At 40.4% G+C, this 18,851-nt stretch overlaps 1 protein-coding gene across 1 annotated transcript in view; it reads left to right on the top strand.

Annotated features, from left to right (window-relative positions):
• Nucleotides 1-6,326: 6,326 nt before the first annotated feature.
• AKT1 (v-akt murine thymoma viral oncogene homolog 1) overlaps nt 6,327-18,851 on the top strand; it is a 67,117-nt gene continuing 54,592 nt past the window's right edge. The window contains exon 1 of the mRNA XM_010584118.1: nt 6,327-6,472. Coding sequence (XP_010582420.1) covers nt 6,427-6,472 — 46 coding nt within the window. The 5' untranslated portion in view covers nt 6,327-6,426. The remainder of the gene's footprint in view (nt 6,473-18,851) is intronic.

Raw genomic sequence — 18,851 nt, 5'->3', positions numbered from 1 at the left:
CGGGGGTGGCGGGGAGGGGGGGGGTGCGTATTTCTAAAACTGTGGCAAATAAGTCGCCAAGTGCCCCCCCCCCTTCTCTCCCACCTCACCCGCCCCCATTTTCTCCCCTTGTCTTCTGTAGCCGCGTTGTTCAGCCCAGCTCCGCTTTGCGGACCACTGAGTGTTTGCCGACGGGGGTGAGATTATCTCCGTGGGCATTTGGCGTGTGTAGGTGGCTGTGCAGCGTTTGTGGACTTGATTTTTTTTTTTTATTTTGCAGTCGTGTTTTGCAGAGCTGTAGGGAGCTGTCTGCAGATGCCCCCCTGCCCCCCCAGGTGAAATTCTGCAGTTGCTGAAATGTTCTTGGATACTTCTAGGACTTTTGCTCCTGTTTCTTTATAAAACACATAATTATAATCAAATATATGAACGTGCTGGGACTTTTTATATATTTTACTGACAGTACGCTACTGATGCTAATGCAGCTTGCACCTTATCGGTATCTCCCCCTCCTCCCGCCCCCCCTAGGGAAAGTATTTAACTGTTTTTCTTCCTGCTTTGTTTTCCTACCACCACTAACATATAAGAAGCAAATCCCTGATTTGCTCTTGTTTGTTTTATTTATACCACAGGAGGGATGTACATTTCAAAATACAGTTATAAAGGGGAGTTACTAACACTTAATTCAGAAGAATATTTGTTTACAGGTAAATAAATTTGACATACTGCATGACTAGTAATTACTTTTATGTAGTAGTTAATTTCCTGATGACAGCCACAACATTTGTCTGAGTTAACAGATTTAAAGACACTGTGGAACTGCCTTTGATTTTTTTTAAATAGGAGAGTTTTTGTTGTGTGCAGTGTTTGTAGAACTGTTTTTGGTGTGCAGCAGTGCTAAATTTAAGAATTGATCCAATGTCTACAAGTTAACTTGCAGCTCCAGCATTCACTTGCTGGCTTATAAAAACGTCCTGTAAGTGATTACATTAAGAATTAAATAGGTTCATGACTGACTTGATTTGTTTGGGGACAGAACAAAACTTCTGTTATAAATACTTTAAAATGGAATTTGATTAAATGCATCTCAAGTTGGTACAGAAGTTCTGAGCAGCACAGTTCTTAAATTATATGAGCATAAACTGTAAAAGGACTTGTTCTTGTTTGGGAACATAAAGAGGATTTTGTCTGGGCTGTGTCTTTGACAGAGAGGGTATGAAGAAGTCTCTTTTCTGCCATCACTCAGTTTTGAAATAGGCAGCTTAGTTTGTCCTATCAAACTGTAGTTGTGGTTGCAGCTTGGACAGCTGGATGTCGTAACTCTGGCCCCTCACCTGAACAATATTAACCTCCTGTCTATTGATCAGCAAAGGCATGAGAGCACAAGTATTGCAAATTACAGTTTCCTAAACCTAGATTAGGCTAACAGATTGAAAGAAAAGTGGATGTGACTTCAGAGATTTTCTTTTTCTCTGCTTACCATTTTTCCTATAGCTTGGTGTCAGAGAACCCTTTCAGAACCTTGTGATAAGCTGCACTTGCTGCCATGAAGTACCAGTTTAGTGGTGGTGTCATTCAACACAGAACATTAATAGCAAGTACTAGTGACCACACCTAACTCGTGGCCCACAGTGCATTTTTGTAAAGTAAGCTAAGATGCTGGAACAACCTGGTCCTTCTAAGCTTTCTTGAAAGCTGTCTGCCCAGATTTGGTAACTGGGTCACGGTGCGAAGCTACTGCAGGCTTAGTGGGCCTTGACTGCCTTGGAACCGCTGCTGCTCCTGCGAAACACCCAAGGCAGGATTTGCATAATGCAGGAGATGTACTTCACTGGTCAAAGCCTGGTGGGAACACCTATCTGTATGCTCCACTTGAGATGTTGGCTGGTGCCCAACTTTGTTGTGTCTGTGCTGTTCAGGTGCAATTGGCTGTCAGCTGTGAGCTCACACGGGGATCTGGGATCTACTGTGGGAAGAGAGCTTAGGTTGCTCATGATATCCCATGTAATGGGCCCAAACACACACCCCTTTGCCCTGCTCCAGTTCCTGTGTGTTTTATCTGCTCTCATGACAGCATCATGTGGCCAAGGTAGGCAAACATGGGCAGCTGGATCCTCTTGCCTGGTCTTGCTGCTGTACATTATAAGAACATTAGGGCTCAGGGTGTCCAGGGGGCATCAGGACTGTGCCACACCAGGGCGGTGGGCATTGGTAGCTGGTGGTGTGATGGGCAAAGTGTTAGTTGGAGCATGCTTCGCTGTAACCTGCTTTCTGATCTGGGCTAACTGTTACAGCCTGGACACAGTCTAACATACCAGGTGAGGCAGCAGCAGGACCGAGGTTGGTGGGTCTGATCCTCCTTCAGTCTCTTGCTTACTCATTTAGGATGAGAGGAAATGGCCTCAAGTTGCGGCACGGGAGATTTAGGTTAGATATTAGGAAAAATTTCTTTACTGAGAGGGTTGTCAGACATTGGAGTAGGCTGCCCAGGGAAGTGGATGAGTCACCATCCTTGGAGGTATTCAAAAAGTGAGTAGACGGGGTACTTCAGGACATGGTTTAGTGGGCATGGATGATGGTTGGACTTGAAGGTCTTTTCCAACCTAAATGATTTTATGATTCTAAGATAAGGTGATTACCATAGATGCTCCTGCATCCTGTAAGCTTACATTTCAGCCTTCAGCGTTACGGAAGAATTCCTTTTCTTCCTGCTCTGCTTTAGGTTGTGAGTAGAAACGAATATAAAATTTCATCTTGGAAGGAGGACGAGGAGGACAGATATCTCTTGATTTTGTAGAGACAAAAGAAGGTGAGCATAGTAAATGGAAGAGAACGAGAGAAGGAGCTCTAACGCGACTCACCCAAATACGGAAAAGACTGTTCTGCTCCACCTTCTGTTGGTCGGTTGGTTTGACTGACTCCTTAAAGCAGGTTTCGCTGCTGCAGTGCCTAGGGAAGTGAGTTATCTCATTGTTTATGAAGAAGTTAATAACCTTTAAGGAACATAGGCGTAAAACCAGCGTCACCATGATATGATGCTGATGTCATGCCATTCATGATTTACTGCACTTCAGCCGCGTGAGGAATACTTTGGTATTGAAAAAGGTATTACAGAAATGCATATTGAAAAACAAGCAAACAGAAGGCTAAGAGAAAGACGGAGTTGTTTAGCTTTTGACAGCATTCAGTCATGTGCAGACACAGGCTGGAGCAGCCAGGTCATACTTACCTCAGATGCCCTCAGTTCACTGGGAACCATTCCTAGATGGCCATAAATGAGGACTGTAATCATTCTTTTTTTTTTTTTATTTTTTTTTCTTTCCCCTCTAAGGATTTTATGGAAAAGGAACTTTCTCTGGTTTATGCATCTTCAGTAGTATGTTGACCTGTAGTTAACTTGCTCTTCTATTCCGAGAAATTACTCTTACTTGCTGCCACTGTCTTCAATAGCTTCTTTTACTAAAATAGATATATTAGGCACAGCTTGAAAGTGTGTTTTAAAATATACCAGATAGAGCGGGTTTGCTGCTGTTGGAGCTGTGTCTATGGACATCTTGTTGGACAGCGAGAAGGGATCTGCAGCTCTTTGCAGTGTGAAGAAAAAATAGCTTAAGTTCCTCCTTATAAAATAAGCGCTCTGGCATAGCTGACTGAAGGACCAAGGCAGAGCCCATGCTGCAGGTTGGTGTCAGGGAGTGTTTAGTGTTTTCCCACTTCGTTGCGCTGTGCTACCCAATCTTCTGTGCATGGCTCCTTTATAATACCCTCTTCTACTCCCTTCACCACCCCTCTCCCTTTGAAGCGGATGGGCAGATAAAGATGTATCCCTGATAGCAGGGCTGCAGTAGCAAGTGGGCAGTGTTTCGTGGGTAGAAATTGTAGGGAAAAGGCAGTCCAAACTTTCTGGACACCACAGAGAGTAGAAAAAGTAGTTCCTCTGAACTTTGGGTTTCTTTGTTGAACTGCTTTTTTGGGCTGTATTGTCATTCAAATTCAGATTACGAGATGACAGTTTAGCCGATGAGCAGGAGGCTGCAAAGTGGTAATCTTGGCAAGCATTAACCCAGAAAAACCTGCAGTAAGTTAGCTGCAGATTGCAGAATTTTGGGCCTTTGTGCTTTTTTCTGCTTTTAATAAGAGGATTGTCCTTTCTACAGACTAATTTGGCTCGTAGCTTCCTTCTTTATGTATGGTTATTGAAAAGGATATTGATTGATCATTGCAGCTACATCGCTGAATTCAAGATGCAGAGGTAGGTTGCACAGTTCCTGCGTTCTGTTACAGCACAACATTAGAAGCGTTAACTTTCACAGCTGGGTGTTGCATTTCCAGACGTAAGCTGTGATAATCTTAGGGGTTTTGTTCAACACTTTGCAAATGGCTCGATGCTTAAATGAAGCCTCTAAATGAGGTCTAGCCTCCTCTTGACATCAACAAGTAAGTCTAGCTCGCATGACTATTGTGCATGCAATTTTGAAAGGAGAATGAAAGCCTGCTGTGTTTGTCAGGTTCTGTCCTAATTGTTCTGGAGCTAAAGGGGTTTGTTCCAAGGTAACTCTGGCAGCTCTGGGTTACTGGTCTCTATTCTCATATTTATTTGTGAAATCAAGGAATTCTTACACGTCACTCGTTCAATGTAATTTTTTGTGTTTTCCCTCCCTCAGGCAAATGTCTTGTCTGTTTCTTGGAGTTGGTAATTATAACCAGTGAGATATGGCAGATTTGTAATGTAGAAAAAAAACCCCACTGCCTTGTTTCTGGGGAAAAACTAGAAAATAAAGTGTTACCGGAAAAGCTGAGGAATAGTGATAAACAGTGAAAGTTCACAGGCAAAGGATCAGGAGAGTGACCTCGTTTCTCCCAGTCCGTTTCTGCTGGCAGTGATGGAACTTGTTCAAGTTTGACCTTGCTTTGAAGGCTGCCCATTTCAGAGCACTGGTGATGTACGGTACAGAGCCCTCTGTCTCAGCTGGGGTTTCAATTCTAGGTTGGATTCATTTTGACCACCTGTTTCTTCCATCCAGGGTTGTGTCTTAGTGAGTTATGGGGAATTAGTTGCTTTTTAATCTAGTTTCTGATGGATGGCTATCACCTGCATGCTCTGCGATAATTGATGCCCGCGTGCCAAATGCATGCAGAGATGGTGTATATTTGTTAGGTGGGAATGTGATATCTTTGTGGTTGGAGACAGACTCCAGTAAAAGCCAGGTCTTTGGTGGCAGTTTACAAATGCTGCTGGGTTTTGTTTTATTAGACTTCTTGGTTACTGCTGGGAATTTGTCACCAATTACGTTTTTTGATCACCCAAGTAATACCGAATTGAATGGCAGTATGGACACTTCGGAGAGCACAGAAGTCATTAAAGAAAAACAAACAGAGAACATTTGTACCATAAGCGGAAAAATAACCAGATTCAATTTAGAAAAATAATAAAAGCTAATGCATTTGGGAAGAGATTACTTTCAATGAGGGAGAGAAATGTGAAGAGCATTTCTGTGGTAGTCAGCCATGAGCTAGACACATTTTCAATACAATATGGCAGTTTTGAGCTATTTAGATAGGGACTTCATCTCATAAAGCAGAAGGGTAAAAATCCTAAGTTTTACTTAGGTGTATTTCATTGTGAGAAAGACAGCAGCAAACTGCAGGGAAGAGCAATAAAATTGATCAGGGTGCTATAAGGGCTGATTTAGGATAACAGAAAGGTATGTGAGCTTACCTGAGATTCTCTGTATACCTCTAGGAGAGGTAGGAGTTTTGAAAATCGAAGGTAGAGAAGACACTTTTTGGGGAGTCGAGATCTGAGTGGGATTAACAGGGATGATGCTGAAGGTAGGAAAATCAGAAGCAGAGTATTGGGAATTTTGACTGTCAGAGGTTTATCTCGAGGATGATAGTTGATAGACTGCTATACCAGGCTGTAAAGAAACCTTCAAAAAGAGCTTCTGGAAGTCGTCTTACCAGGAAATATCGTTGTTGAGAGTGAGGTGGTGTTGGAGAGATGGAGGTCTACTGGGCAATGTCTTGCATCTACCTCTAATCCAGACAGTGTCTGGTGATGTTGTGAATCTGCCCATGATCAACCTGCTTGGTGAAGAAGCAGGACTTTAGCAAGCACATATTTTGGCACCTCTACCCGCCAAGATGTCAAAATCTTTGTGAAGAGCTAAGCCGTCATTCAGGATTTGTAATAATAATAATAAAAAACACCCCAAACCAACAACCCAGCAATGAAAGCTAGTCCCTGTTCTATACCTTACTGTACACATGTGACATGCTTCAAAATGATGGTGCGCTCTTCTTTTGATCCTTTTAGAAATAGCTGAGAAGGAGAAAAACGGAAAAAAAGCCCCCATCCCTTTTGTGGAGCCTTCTGCGGGAGTTCAGGAATTTCAACAGAGTGATCTTTTGGCATAAACTGGTTTTTCAAGAGACATTCCTGCCATTATGAATGAAGTAGCAATAGTGAAGGAAGGGTGGCTTCACAAACGAGGTAAGTGTCTCTTTGCTTCAGGACAGTAGATTGACTTTATCTCGTGCGGTGATCTGTCCTTTAGCAGCAGCGTATCTTCAAATAGTCCATTATTTTCCCATTCACTCTAATAGGAAACAGCATATAAGGACTGTGCATGATTTTCTCTCAAGTTTGAGAAAACGCACATGTAAGGGGTCTTCTCTGGGTGCGTGTGCGTGTGTGTGCACTGACAACTGTGTCAACTGCTTTGAAAATTATGATAAAGATAGCAACTGAGGAGATGCTACTTAGAGTGTTAAAGGTTAAACTGCAGCAAATTGTTTCAGTTTATATGTAAGTCTAGTTTTTCTTTCTGTGTTAGAAGATAAAATTGTCTTGAGGTGAATCTTCATGTGAATGGTGGAAAATACGCCTGTATTTTGCGAGCAATGCAGTGCTCTTGCAGAGTCTTGCTACAGAACGTGCTATTTTGTTTGGGTCGAACCGCGCTTGGTACCAGTGTCCTAGACAGGAAGAATAGCCTTGAGTTTGTGCACTCTGTGCATTTCTGTTGTACCACTAATGATACTTGATTTTTATAAAAAGTCTTTATTCTTGACTGGGTGGCAAAACTGAAATAAGAGTCATGTGTACCATTACGCTTTTTGCATTCTTGAATGTTTTATTCCCAAAACAGTGGGTTTATTCTTTTTTTGGGGGGTAGGAGGCTGTTTGTTTTCAAGTACAACAGCATTGCTGCTATAAGTTACTTGACTTACCTGTTTCTTTGTATTCTACTATCATTTCTTGGAAAGGAGAGAGCGGTGTAGGTACTTTCCATAATATCATCATTTTTTTGGACCAAAACCAGAATCTGTGTACTCCAGCAGTAGGGAAGCTCGCGTGGTTCTGCAGACTCAGGATTTTTCTAGAGGGTTTGCAACAACTTGCCTGAAGGTGCAAAGGTGTAGCATAATTATTTTTGGAAGAAGATGGAAATACGTTATCATAACCTTGATAAAGGCTGATGGTACTTCTGCAACAATAAGAAATTTCGAAGAATTTAGAAAACGTGTTGATAATCCGTGTTTTAAAAGGGTGGAAACGTATTTCTAACAGCTGGATATGCAGCTTAGTTTAGCAAATTGTCTGATGCTTGATGTAAAAATGTTTTGATAAAGTTTTTTCTGTTTTTTTTTTTTGTTGTTGTTGTTGTTCTGGTTTATTTCAGTAAGAAATGCCTTTCCACTCAGTATTTTAAATAACTCTTTGATAATTCTGGTGTACCCAGGCTACCTTGTTCTGACAAACTATTTGAGAATTATGCTGTGTTTGGATAAAATAGGAGAAAGAAACACAGAATTATGCTTCCTATTCCCATTTATTAATCTAGAAACTCTTCAAATCAAAGAGATATGTTTTTAGTTTTAAATGATGTTTTTAGGCTGAGGGGTTTTTTAACTGTCTATTGTTACAATTCTTTCTGTACTTACCTGTAACTGTAAAAAAATTATTTTGTTATTTTGAGGAGCACTGTACAAAAATCTGGGGGAGAAATATTTATTTTAAAAAGTATGAAAATGGAATTGTATTGTCAGGATGATTCAGAGACAGATGTGTCTGAAACTTTAGAACAGTCATGTTGTATTTCAAGCTTGTCCATATTTACTCTTGAGAATTGAATTTTCATTGTTTCTATGATTATGATAAAGCTACTTTCAAGTAAGGAGACCTCTGGAGGAGGTCTTAGTAAAAGATGCTCTGATCTGATTTTTTTTTTTTTTTTTAAATTACCTTAGAGGAACAGATTACTATCTGATGGTTTGCTGATAATATTATGATGAGATTATCTGCTGAACACTTTCCCGTTTCCAAAATGTTACTCTGCATGTTCTGCATATTTGAGACTGCAAATTTGTGCCCAAACGCCCAAACTCTTAAAAGATTTCTTGGTGGTTTTTGGATGCCAGGTTTCCTAATCTTTTTAACCTGTTCCCCAATGCCTTTTTGCCTTCTTGGTATGTGCCGTGACACCTATTTCATTCTACTTCATTGACTTTGCAACTGTTAATTTGGCGTTGTCCATGTGAGGAGGGTTTTAGAAAGCAGTGCTATCTCTCCTCCTCAGCTTGCCAGTGTGTCAGCTCCGTTACTCTCTTGGTTTTTGTAGCTGTTTTGGGATCAGTTGACAGATTCAGTTCTTTTGGCTGGGGATGCTTCTAGGGGGAACTGATCCACTGGTGTGTGTGTTTTGTAAAGGATTTTTTTTTTTTTCAAATCATCTGCACTTATTGCCAGACCCTATCAGTTTGCTGGCTCTGCAAGATCAAGTGCTTCAACCACAGGATGTTTCCAAAACTGATGTGTGATACTGTGAGCTTCTGAAGTTAAGGCATAAACAGTAATTACTGCAGGGAGGGACTGCTAAAGGAGGATTTTAGATATAGGAAATGTATATTGTTTGTCTTTTGGATCATTTATAAAACCGAAGGTTGCACTGCATGTGTTCTTTAAAGATTCTAGGGCCCTCCACATGCAAATATTTTAAGTAATGACTGGCCGAAATGCAGATTGGGCAATGATGTTCTCTCTACCTAACGTTCCTGCATAGCTTTGGTTGGATATGGTGTCTCTTAGTTCATGTCCTGAGCAGTTGAACAGCATGGCTGTGTGTAGTTAAACAGTTGCTACATCTCACCCCAGCAGTGGCTTAATTTTGGTGGTTTTAATGATTTGTGTATGTATAAATCAGGCTGCAAAGTGCTCTGGAGCCCTTCTGGATGGCAGGTGTATATAAGCATAAAGCTGTCATTAGCAGGAGCAGGTGTTTTGTTCTGGCAGGGAAATAGCAGGGCTTTCTAGAATCGTGGGGTTGTTTTCTTCTGTCAGCATGCTTTACATTTCTGTTTTTGTTTCCAAGATTAAAAACACAAATGGAGAAATGAAATTAAACATCACTGCCTGGCCGAGAGCTCTTGGCAGTTCTGTTGGTCGCTTAAAGGAAGCTCTACTTCCAGTAGCGCAGATGTTTGTGCAGGGGCCAGAGTCATCTCCATGACATGTCTAACCTCAACCAGGCAGAAATAGAAGAATTCATGAATGAACTTTTTTTTCCCCCCTTTTCCCTGTTGGCAGTGCTTGGTGCTGTTACTCTAATCACAGTGAGGTGGTAGACTCTTGTGTGAAGACGGAAACGGTAGTTAAAATACTAAACGCTCTTTGCATGACTGAGTGGCTGAAGTGTTCCAGCACACATGTAGAAAACGTGAAGAAACTCAGACTTGGGGTTGGTGTATTGTATGGGTATGTCCAGAATATATAGTCACTCGTTGTGTTATTTTGAAGGTTTGTTCAGTGGGAAAGGGTGAGGGAAATGGGTTGATGCAGAGGTGCTATAGTTGTGACTGAATATGAGGGGGGAAGGAGAAAACTATCTGCCCAAATTGCTGCTTGTTGAGTTCTGAGATTGCAGGTTTTCTGGATGTATGTCATGAGTACCCTTAATTTTGGTTGTGTATCGTGTAACTTTTTGGATAAAAGAGGTATGCCTGAGTGTATTTTATTTACTTTACGGATCCATTTTAAAGGTCTCATTGGATTTTTTGCATCTTTCTGCTCTGCTCCCTGTTTATAAAGGTCCTTCTATTGTCTTCAGTCTTCATCCTGTGTGTTTTGTTTTTTTTGTTTTTTTTTTAAAGTCTTTCTGCAAGGCTAACAAAGAGGGGGATTGTGCGTTTTGATACTCTGTCATCTCTGTCTTCCCTAGTATGTCCGGTTTTCTTATTAGGGCATAAACTCATATGGAAAAAGGAGTCTTTTGGAGGCAGGGAAAGAGGGGGAGGGAAAAATGTACACTGACATTTAAAAAAGGAAATAGAAATCTCGATTTCTCACTCTGAGAACTCTGAAGCAATTATAAGCAGCAGGAGAGACCTGTGTATTCATTAATGTTTAGCAGCAAATGTGGAGCTACATTTGCTTTTGTTTTTAAGTAGTACATAAACACCACACAGTAATTTTGACCGTGAAAGCTAGAACACGTCCTCCAAATGTCAATTTGTGTGGACTTTAGGCAGGTAAAACTATTTGCGTGGTTGGGAGTCTGCCTTCCAAGCTGATCAAAATTACTAGAGGTCCTTAAATAAGAAATTACACAAAAAATACTTATTCCACTTATGGAAATACTACTGATTTTTTTTTGTTGTTGTTAAAGAATTATTTCTGTAATGAAATGGAGTGATAACAGATATCCTAATAAATAACCAGTAGTCCATTGTGATTTGTCTTTGCATAAAATGAATGCAGAATCCATATGTAAAATACAAGCCAGGAATCAAATGCTGATTGTTGCTCTTTTAACTTTCTGTAGCAGAATAGTTCTGATGGTGAACTTTAGCTTTGTTACTTTGAGCACAGGTTCATACTTTCAGTATTCTGTTTAGTATGAATCAAAACAGGATCTTACGAGGTATGACCAGAAGTTAACTTTTTTTTTCTTTAAGCCAGTGGGTCTCTTGTGTCACTGTTTTTCTTCACCTCTTCTTTCTTCTCTCTTTTCTGTTCTCACTGTGTTCCCTACCTCTTTTTGTATATATATGTGTGTGTGTGTGTTTTATTTTTTACCTTGGCTTCTGTCTGTCCCTGGGATGTAGCAGTGCGCTTTCTTGATGACCTGTGTAGCCAGAATCTTCAAGGTTCAGATTAGTTCAAGGATCGTCTGTCTTTCATGGTGTTTCAAAGGAGTGGCTGTGGCACTTGATACAAGGGATCCTAAGACACATCTGAACTCTGAAGATGCCAGCTATAGAGGGCACAGCTGCTTCAGAGGAAAAACTGAGGGGAAGAGGAAAGGTAAGAAACAAGATAGGGGCTGAACAAAGAACAGAGAGGGGGAAGTTTGTAACAGACAGAAAGAAGCTGATGTTACTTCCAGAGCTGAAGGGTTGGGTTTATAGGGAAATCGTTGTTCTTATTGGAACCAAAAGATAAACTGTGTCAATTTGTGGTTTTTCTTTTGTGTCTCTTTTTCAACACAAGGGGCAATAGTTTTGCAATGCTAGGTCTTGGTTGCTTTCATTTTGCTTGCACTGTTCTGGGAAAAGGGGATTGGGGAGGAACCAGGAAATCGTCGACCAATAAATCTGTCCTTGATGGTAGGCAAGATGCTAGAGACATTAAGAAAGGATGAGATCACAAAACATCTGGAGAAATATGAGCTGATAATGGCTAGTCAGCTAGACTTTTGGAGGGTAAATCTCATCTGATGGAATTATTTGTGGAGAGATCATAGGAAGCAGGGTTGGATCCAGTGTACTGTAAAAAGTCTGCTTTGGATGACAGGGAAGTCAGATGCTGAGAATTACCTAGTACAGTGTAACTATACTGTATTACATCTTTGAAAGAGCTAGCATAGCCTGGAGATTGCTCATCTTCCTTCCACTGAGCGGACTACTTAAGTCTTTGACCATCTTTGTTACTTTCCAGTGTCCTTTTAGAAAAGGCTTTCTTCAGCCACAGCTTCACATTTTTGCAGGGTGAAGTCCAAATGTTTCTTTTTTCAGTAAAAATTACTCCAAAAAAGTTGTTGTTCCAACATTTTCCCCCACCTTTTTTGCAAAATACTTTCAGTTCTTTAGAGATGACATGCTAGGTTAGATGTTTTTCTCTGTGTTTGTAAACTGACTGCCTGGAACTTACATGCGATGTGCAAGTGACACTCTCGCTTTGAATGGCAAAGAGGAAGAGCTCAGATGTTGATGCCCACGTTATTTATGTCAGTCCTAGAAGTTTACTTTCATATTCTGTTTTATTGTACATCTGAAGCGAAACAAACTAGGTCTCAATTTTATCTCTAAGAGTGGGGTAGCATCATAAATTACTGTTACTTGTCATTAAAAGAGATTTGAGAATGAGGGATCTAGGACGTTGCAAGCCCTGTTAAAGTGAGCCTGGGAATGCTTGATACAGTGGATCATGCAGAAACTGCCTGCGTTGGCTTTGATCCTCTTTTTCATGGTTCCTTCGTTTTCAAGAAGGAAAAGGTAGGCCTGTGGTGGTGGTGGGGAAGTTCTCCACGTGTGGTTTTCTGTTCTTTTTTTCTCTCAGTAGGCATATTAAGAAGTCATCAGGTTTGGATTTAGGAAGGAAGAAGTGCTAAGTGAGTATGCTATTTTGAGGTAAAGAGAGAGCAAGAGAGTAAAGTTTGCTCGTTGTTCTTGCAGGAGTGGTTTTAGGCAAGGTGCTGTGCCATGCGTTTTAAATTTGGTACCTTGTCCTCACTTCAAAATGTCTTCCCCTGCAGCCCCTTTGTGGATGCCAGAAGGTTCCTTCCCTTCCAACATTCCCTCCTGGAGCTCCCCCTGCCTAAGCCCCCTCAGTTGCACTCCTTGCCTGTGCCTGCAGCTTCCCCTGCCTAAACTTGCTCTGTGTTACTACTCTTAGTCCTAGACTTTACCATCTGAAAAAGCTGGTGAGGACTTGGATGCTCCTAGAGCAGTACATGGCGACATGTAGTGTATCTTTTTTTATCCACTTTTTATGTTACTAATAATGCTCTTAAAAATTAGTGTGGTGGTTGGTCTCAGACTCATTCAGGAGACAAGCCTTAGTATGTATTGGAAAGAGGGATTTGCTGAACATTTGAACAGTTAGTTTGGATGCATTTTAAAAGATAGAGCATTGTAAAAAACCAAACAACTGTCAGCCTTGTGGTTTTTTTCCCCTTTTACATATTGAAGTAATTGATTTACTAAGAAAAAAAATGGGTTAAATCTTATTTAAAAAGTAATTTCTCATGGGGGGAAGACAGAGGAGGGATTATTTTATTTTCAGATGTATTATGTTGCAGGTACAATGTGCCTCTTAATGGGGGAACAAAAACCAGGAAACTATGTGAGGAAAGAGGAAGAAAAAGAATGGAGAAAGAATAGCACCATATTAGGTGTGAAGTACTGTGCTTCTGTGAGAAATATTTACTGCAACTGAAAGGGGGAAATAAGACCGACTTCGAGTGCAGTTGGAAAACATGTTACGGAACTCTGGGATTATTCTCTCACCTCTTCAAGTTGAGCCAAAAATGTGAAAAAGATAGCTGGTCAAACAATATTGTGAAATTTGTCAATTTATTCAAAAGTGCATGGTCGTATTTGAGGACAGCAGAGGTAAACAATCATCACAGACTGTGGGCACGTCAGTTACTGTTTTCCTGAGTCTCTTGGGCAAGTAAGGAGAGCGTGTTTTGAAGTGCTGTCCAAAGCTCAGGCCTTTGATGAACTGCATGTAGAAATATACTTTGGAGTCAGTGGTTCTGTGCATGACTGCAGTGGTATTTTGTGCTAATATTGAGGCTGAGTGCAGCATCTGAATCATTTACGGGGCTTTCAAATCAGTCTCCTCTGCTTGGCGCTTTACTAATGTTCTCTTAATGAGGACCACAGAACATGCATGCCAGAGAAGTGGGTTTTGTGTTGGTCATGAACCATGGCGTTCATAGGAGACACCTCTTTTGGGTGGGAGCTCCAGTCTTAGAATGGGTTGGGTTGGGAGGGACCTTTAAAGATCATCTAGTCAACCCCCCTTTCCCTGGGCAGGGACATCTTTCACTACATCAGGTTGCTCAAAGCCCCATCCAACCTGACCTTGAACACTTCCAATGATGAGGCGCCTGTAACTTCTCTAGGCAGCCTCTTCCAGTGCTTCACCACGCTCTTAGTAAAGAATTTCTTCCTTATACATATGTAGTCTAAATCTACTCTCCTATAGTTTAAAACCATTACCCCGTGTCCTGTCACTATAGGCCCTGGTAAATAGCCTCTGTCAGTCTTTCTTATAAGCCCCTGTTATACATAGAAAGGCCGCAGTAAGGTCTCCCTGGATCCTTCTCTTCTGCAGGCTGAACAGCCCCAACCCTCTCAGCCTGTCTTTGTAGCAGAGTCTTCAAGACAAGCATTAGTATGCTGATATGAAAGTCTAACTCATGAGGTTGACACTGGTGTTACTTGAGTGGACTTCAGGTGCTGATGCAGGTGAGGGCTGCTTACAGCAATCGCTCCTAATTCTCAAATTTTAAGTGCAGCCCTTATATGTGTGGTGACTTTATAAATCAGTTCCCAGCTGTAGAAGTCACAAGATTTTGAAAGTTTTACCCCTTTTTCTTTCTGAAGCAGAGGCGCTTGCTGATCTTCATGATGTAGAAAAAACCTGGAAAATGTAACCTGAGTGCCTTCTTCACAGTTTAGACTTAGGAGAAGAAAAAGAGCTGTTTAATTACTTTTAAAGAAAAACCTCAGAAAATAGAGGATTTAGAATAATTTGTAATGTGCGTTTTTATTTTTCTGAACTCTTGGCCTTAGCAGTATACCCTACTATTTCTGCAATTTTGTCAAAGGATCTGGGGATCAAGAAGTGCATCCTGATTACGCTTCTGAAAGCAAGCGATATGAAAGAATAACTTTCATGTTTTCTGCAAGAGGCTTGACAGGTCTAATGTCTAATAGAAACATACAAATGAAACTATATTTGAACTGCTTTTTCATCCATCAAAATCCAGTTAAACTAAATCTCAAGATTTAAGAGAAAAAAACATTTATTTAAAATTTTTTACGCTGTGTTCCCATATGAGCCTTTGTACATACCATGTTACAGCTGACAATGTAATGCTGCCTTGTTCAAAATGATGTAGTTACACTGCTGTGTAAGATACTTGCACCAAGTTGGGTTTATGCCCTGAAATACAAGGGTACACGCTATTTTGTATGTTCTTGCCTATGTTGGAGCTTCACAGTTGGAGTGTCAGTGAAAAGTTATGCCCTTGAACAAACCTGTTAAGCAGTTCAAAATCTATTGTCAGGCTTCTTCATAGCTGCAAAGTGGGAATACTACCTTTTATTTGCTGGTTGCTTTTCAGGGGCTTTCAGGCATGGATTTTCTGGACTGGTGTTTTTTTGTGTGTCAAGCATATCCCTGCGCCTGTCTGTGGTCTGTAAACCTTTTATAAATAGCAGTCAGTTAACTAAATGAAAGTGTTTTCTCTGTAATGCAGATTTTTGGGGGGTTTGGTTTTTTAATTTTTAACTTTTGCTCATGCTGTATCCTTCCCCTCCTAGCCTCATTAAGTAGAAATGAAATTTTGGGAACACCAAGAGAAGAGAAGGCATTTATTTCTTAATTCAAGACTTGACTTAAATGTGTAGTTGAATAAGTTTAGCTATATTATATGTTTATTGTTCCACTTGAAGTTTATGCATGGAGCAGACTAGAATCTAGTTGTGATACTCTATGGTGGCAGTGCTGGTTGTGGGGCTTCGAAGTAGTTTTATAGTTGGAAATTGATTTCTGGACATAGGATATGAATCCTTTGTCACTATAAATTCAGTAATTAAGTCATTCTGTGGTAAGCATTCTTTATGCTGCCCTGGCAGTGTATTAAGAAGACCATGCTTTAGATTGGGAGGTTAAATGCCGCCAATCATCATGGCTTTTTCTTCAATAATTTTTTTAAAAAAGAAGTCTGGCCTTTTTACGTGGTTGTTAATAGAAAAATAGTTTTGCTTCTCTAATGCTGCCTTTGGTGATATGTTTCAGACAGTGAAGGAGTAGGATAGTAGTTGACTTTTTCAACTTGAAATTTTCTTCACATCAGAGACCATTGTAGTTCTAGGTCTTTTCTGGTACAGATTCATTTTTACTATAGCATGAACATTTGAAGGTATATAACTGATGAAGTTGCCTTGTTACTTGCATAAGAGAAGTATTTTTCTAAATAAGAATTCAGGAAAAATTACTTTTTCATACATGGAAAATCACTGCAAACTTGCCAGCAACAGCCTTCATCTGACTTGTAGAGATATTGCCTATTGAACACTATTGTGACAGCTTGTTTCTGTCGTTTTTGCTGAAGTTTAGCCTGTAAAGTCAAGATAATCTTGATCTGAGAGATGGGGAGATAGTTAAATTACATCATCATGGAAGAATACCAGCATACTTAGCTTTAAAGCCATTCAAGACTACATTGGCACCCCTTTGTTATACAGTGTAGCTGAAAACGAACTGCAGCAATAATGAACCAATCCATCTAAATCACAGCAGCTGAACAACTGACTGTTCTATCTCAAAATGCAAATGCCTTGCGCAGAATGGATTTAATTGTAAATGTTTGCTTAGTAGGGAATATGAGCCTTTTAGTTTGTGACAATAATCGTGAATACAAAGACCCACAGAATTTTAGGGTTTACATAGCTTGTCCCTGTTCTCATAACAATATTTCAAAGTCAGTTTTTTAAAATGTACCATTTGGCTTTTTTTCTAGCCAGTGAATAGAACTCTAAATGCTCAATCTCTTAAGCGGTGTTTCGAAAACTGAAAGATAAATTTAGCTCTATGTATTTAGATCAGGCAGGATTTTCTGTTGTATTTCTTTCAAATCTATCTTAGGGCTTTTATATAGCTTCAGATAATAAGAGGAAAAAGTGCTGACTTTCAGAGCTTGGATTTGTTTTTGCAGTGCAGAAATGCCGAGTGTAACTTAGAGTATTAGCATTTTCTTTGAGGTTCTAGTAAGGTGCCTCTAAAACAATTAAAAGGTTACTGTTAGGAATTTCTTTTCTAGTAAAACAAGCAAACAGCCCACCCCCTCCCCATACTAAAATCTTCTTTTTTTTTTTTTTTTGTTAAATTCTTGAAACCTGGCTGCTGAATGCAACTCATGAGAATGAATCTCTGTCACCAATTTGAACGAATTAAAATAAAATAGCATTGTCATTTTTGGGGGGGGAAGGGAAAAACCTTACTGAGCTTCACTTAGTAAAAAGAGAGAAAGCAGAAATACCTGCCTCCAGGCTGTTCCTAGGTATCCTTCTGTGTAAGGAAAGACAGATAAAACTTTGAAAACACACATGCATGCACAAAAAGTGTGCATGTTTATGCTTCTGTTGGCATTTTGTGTGTTCTTTAATAGCCTTCACATGTGGATTAGTCCTTCTGAAAAAAAAAAGGCAACCAAGCCCCCTGAAGAATAGGCCTTTGTGACACTGGAGAAGTTTACTGTGCCAAAGTTATGGTAAGAATTTGTAAATTTTGGCTGCTGGAGTACTTCCTTCCCCTGCTATGTTTTTAATGTTGGAAACTTGTAAGTGTGGAATGGAGGGTGTTGTTTTATTTTTTTTTTTTTTTAAATGACAATGCAAACATTCATTTAACAAACTAAACTGCCCGTTCACATGACACTGTTGGTTGTATATAAACACCTTGTTAATCTTGTTCTGCAGAAGTCTTCCTTGGGCTTCCTGAGTCATACAGAAATTCTCCACTGCTTGTTCGGGGCTGTGCTGTGGACTTAGGCTGTATCTGCTCAGATTTAGTTTGCCAAATTAATGTCCCTGAAAGAAATGTTTTTACTTGGAAGAGGGCCCTCAAAGCTGGGATGTTTTTCTATGTCTCTCTTTCTCCATGTATTTAAAATATTTCATTCTGCTATCTTGGGAATGGTTTTTGTTTTGCCTGTATTCCTCGGATAAAGCTGAACCTGTCAGGGAGATGTTTAGTATTTCTTAGTTGCAAAACAGTCTTCCTCTTACATTCGTTGTTGTTTCTTTACGTGGATCTTATGTTGAATGTTTTAGTTTGTGAGTGGGCAAAATAGCTTGGGGTGAGAGGGCCCTACAGAGCGCCGAGAGGACGCCGGTAGCTGCACTGCCAGGTGAGCCTTCCCGGCAGCCCGGCACTCGGCGACAAGCTGTACAACACAGTTGACTTCACAGGGGTTTTCTTGAGTAACCAAGGGCAGAATTCGAGTCCAAGGCTAGACTGTCATGGTGACAAAATATTTAGAAAACATTTTCTTGCTCGAAACAAAAGCTTGGATTGTGCAACACGAAGTACTGTCCCAGTGTAATAAACGATGTTGTGTATTTTTAAAGGGTTCTGTGTGTTCCCTGACTGTCAGTGCTTGCCAGGTTCAGCACATTCAGGTAAAACGAGGCATTTTTCCTCTGGACTGTTGCCTTTACAAGGTGGGTTAATTCTCCCCCTTTACGCAGTGGGCTTGCAAAGATGTAGCAGCCAAATCTGGCCTTACATTTTGCACATAGTGGACAGACCTGTTAAAGACAGATGCAGTGGAGCAGCTTCTTCTCTTCAGCCGTGGTGGCTCAGCTGCATTAAGAGCAGTTGCTTAAAACTTGCACCTTGTCATGGGCGTAGATTGATCTGATCCCAAGCAAGCTCTAGGACTGGACTTGGTGATTGCTTTTATTGGGTTAGAATGTGCTGTTCTTGCTGCAGTAGGAACCTTTTGTACTGCAGGTGTTTCATCCTTCCATAATAACTGCTATAGCTTTTTTTTTTAAATGCCTGAGTTATTGGGATGCCCCAGCCTTACTGGTATCTACCCTCTGACTTGAAAGTAAGTCAGAGGTCTAAA

The sequence above is a fragment of the Haliaeetus leucocephalus genome, unplaced genomic scaffold, assembly GCF_000737465.1.
Source record: "Haliaeetus leucocephalus isolate CR32 unplaced genomic scaffold, Haliaeetus_leucocephalus-4.0 Scaffold944, whole genome shotgun sequence".
NCBI classification, from domain to species: domain Eukaryota; kingdom Metazoa; phylum Chordata; class Aves; order Accipitriformes; family Accipitridae; genus Haliaeetus; species Haliaeetus leucocephalus.
This window is presented reverse-complemented; position numbering and strand designations above follow the sequence as displayed.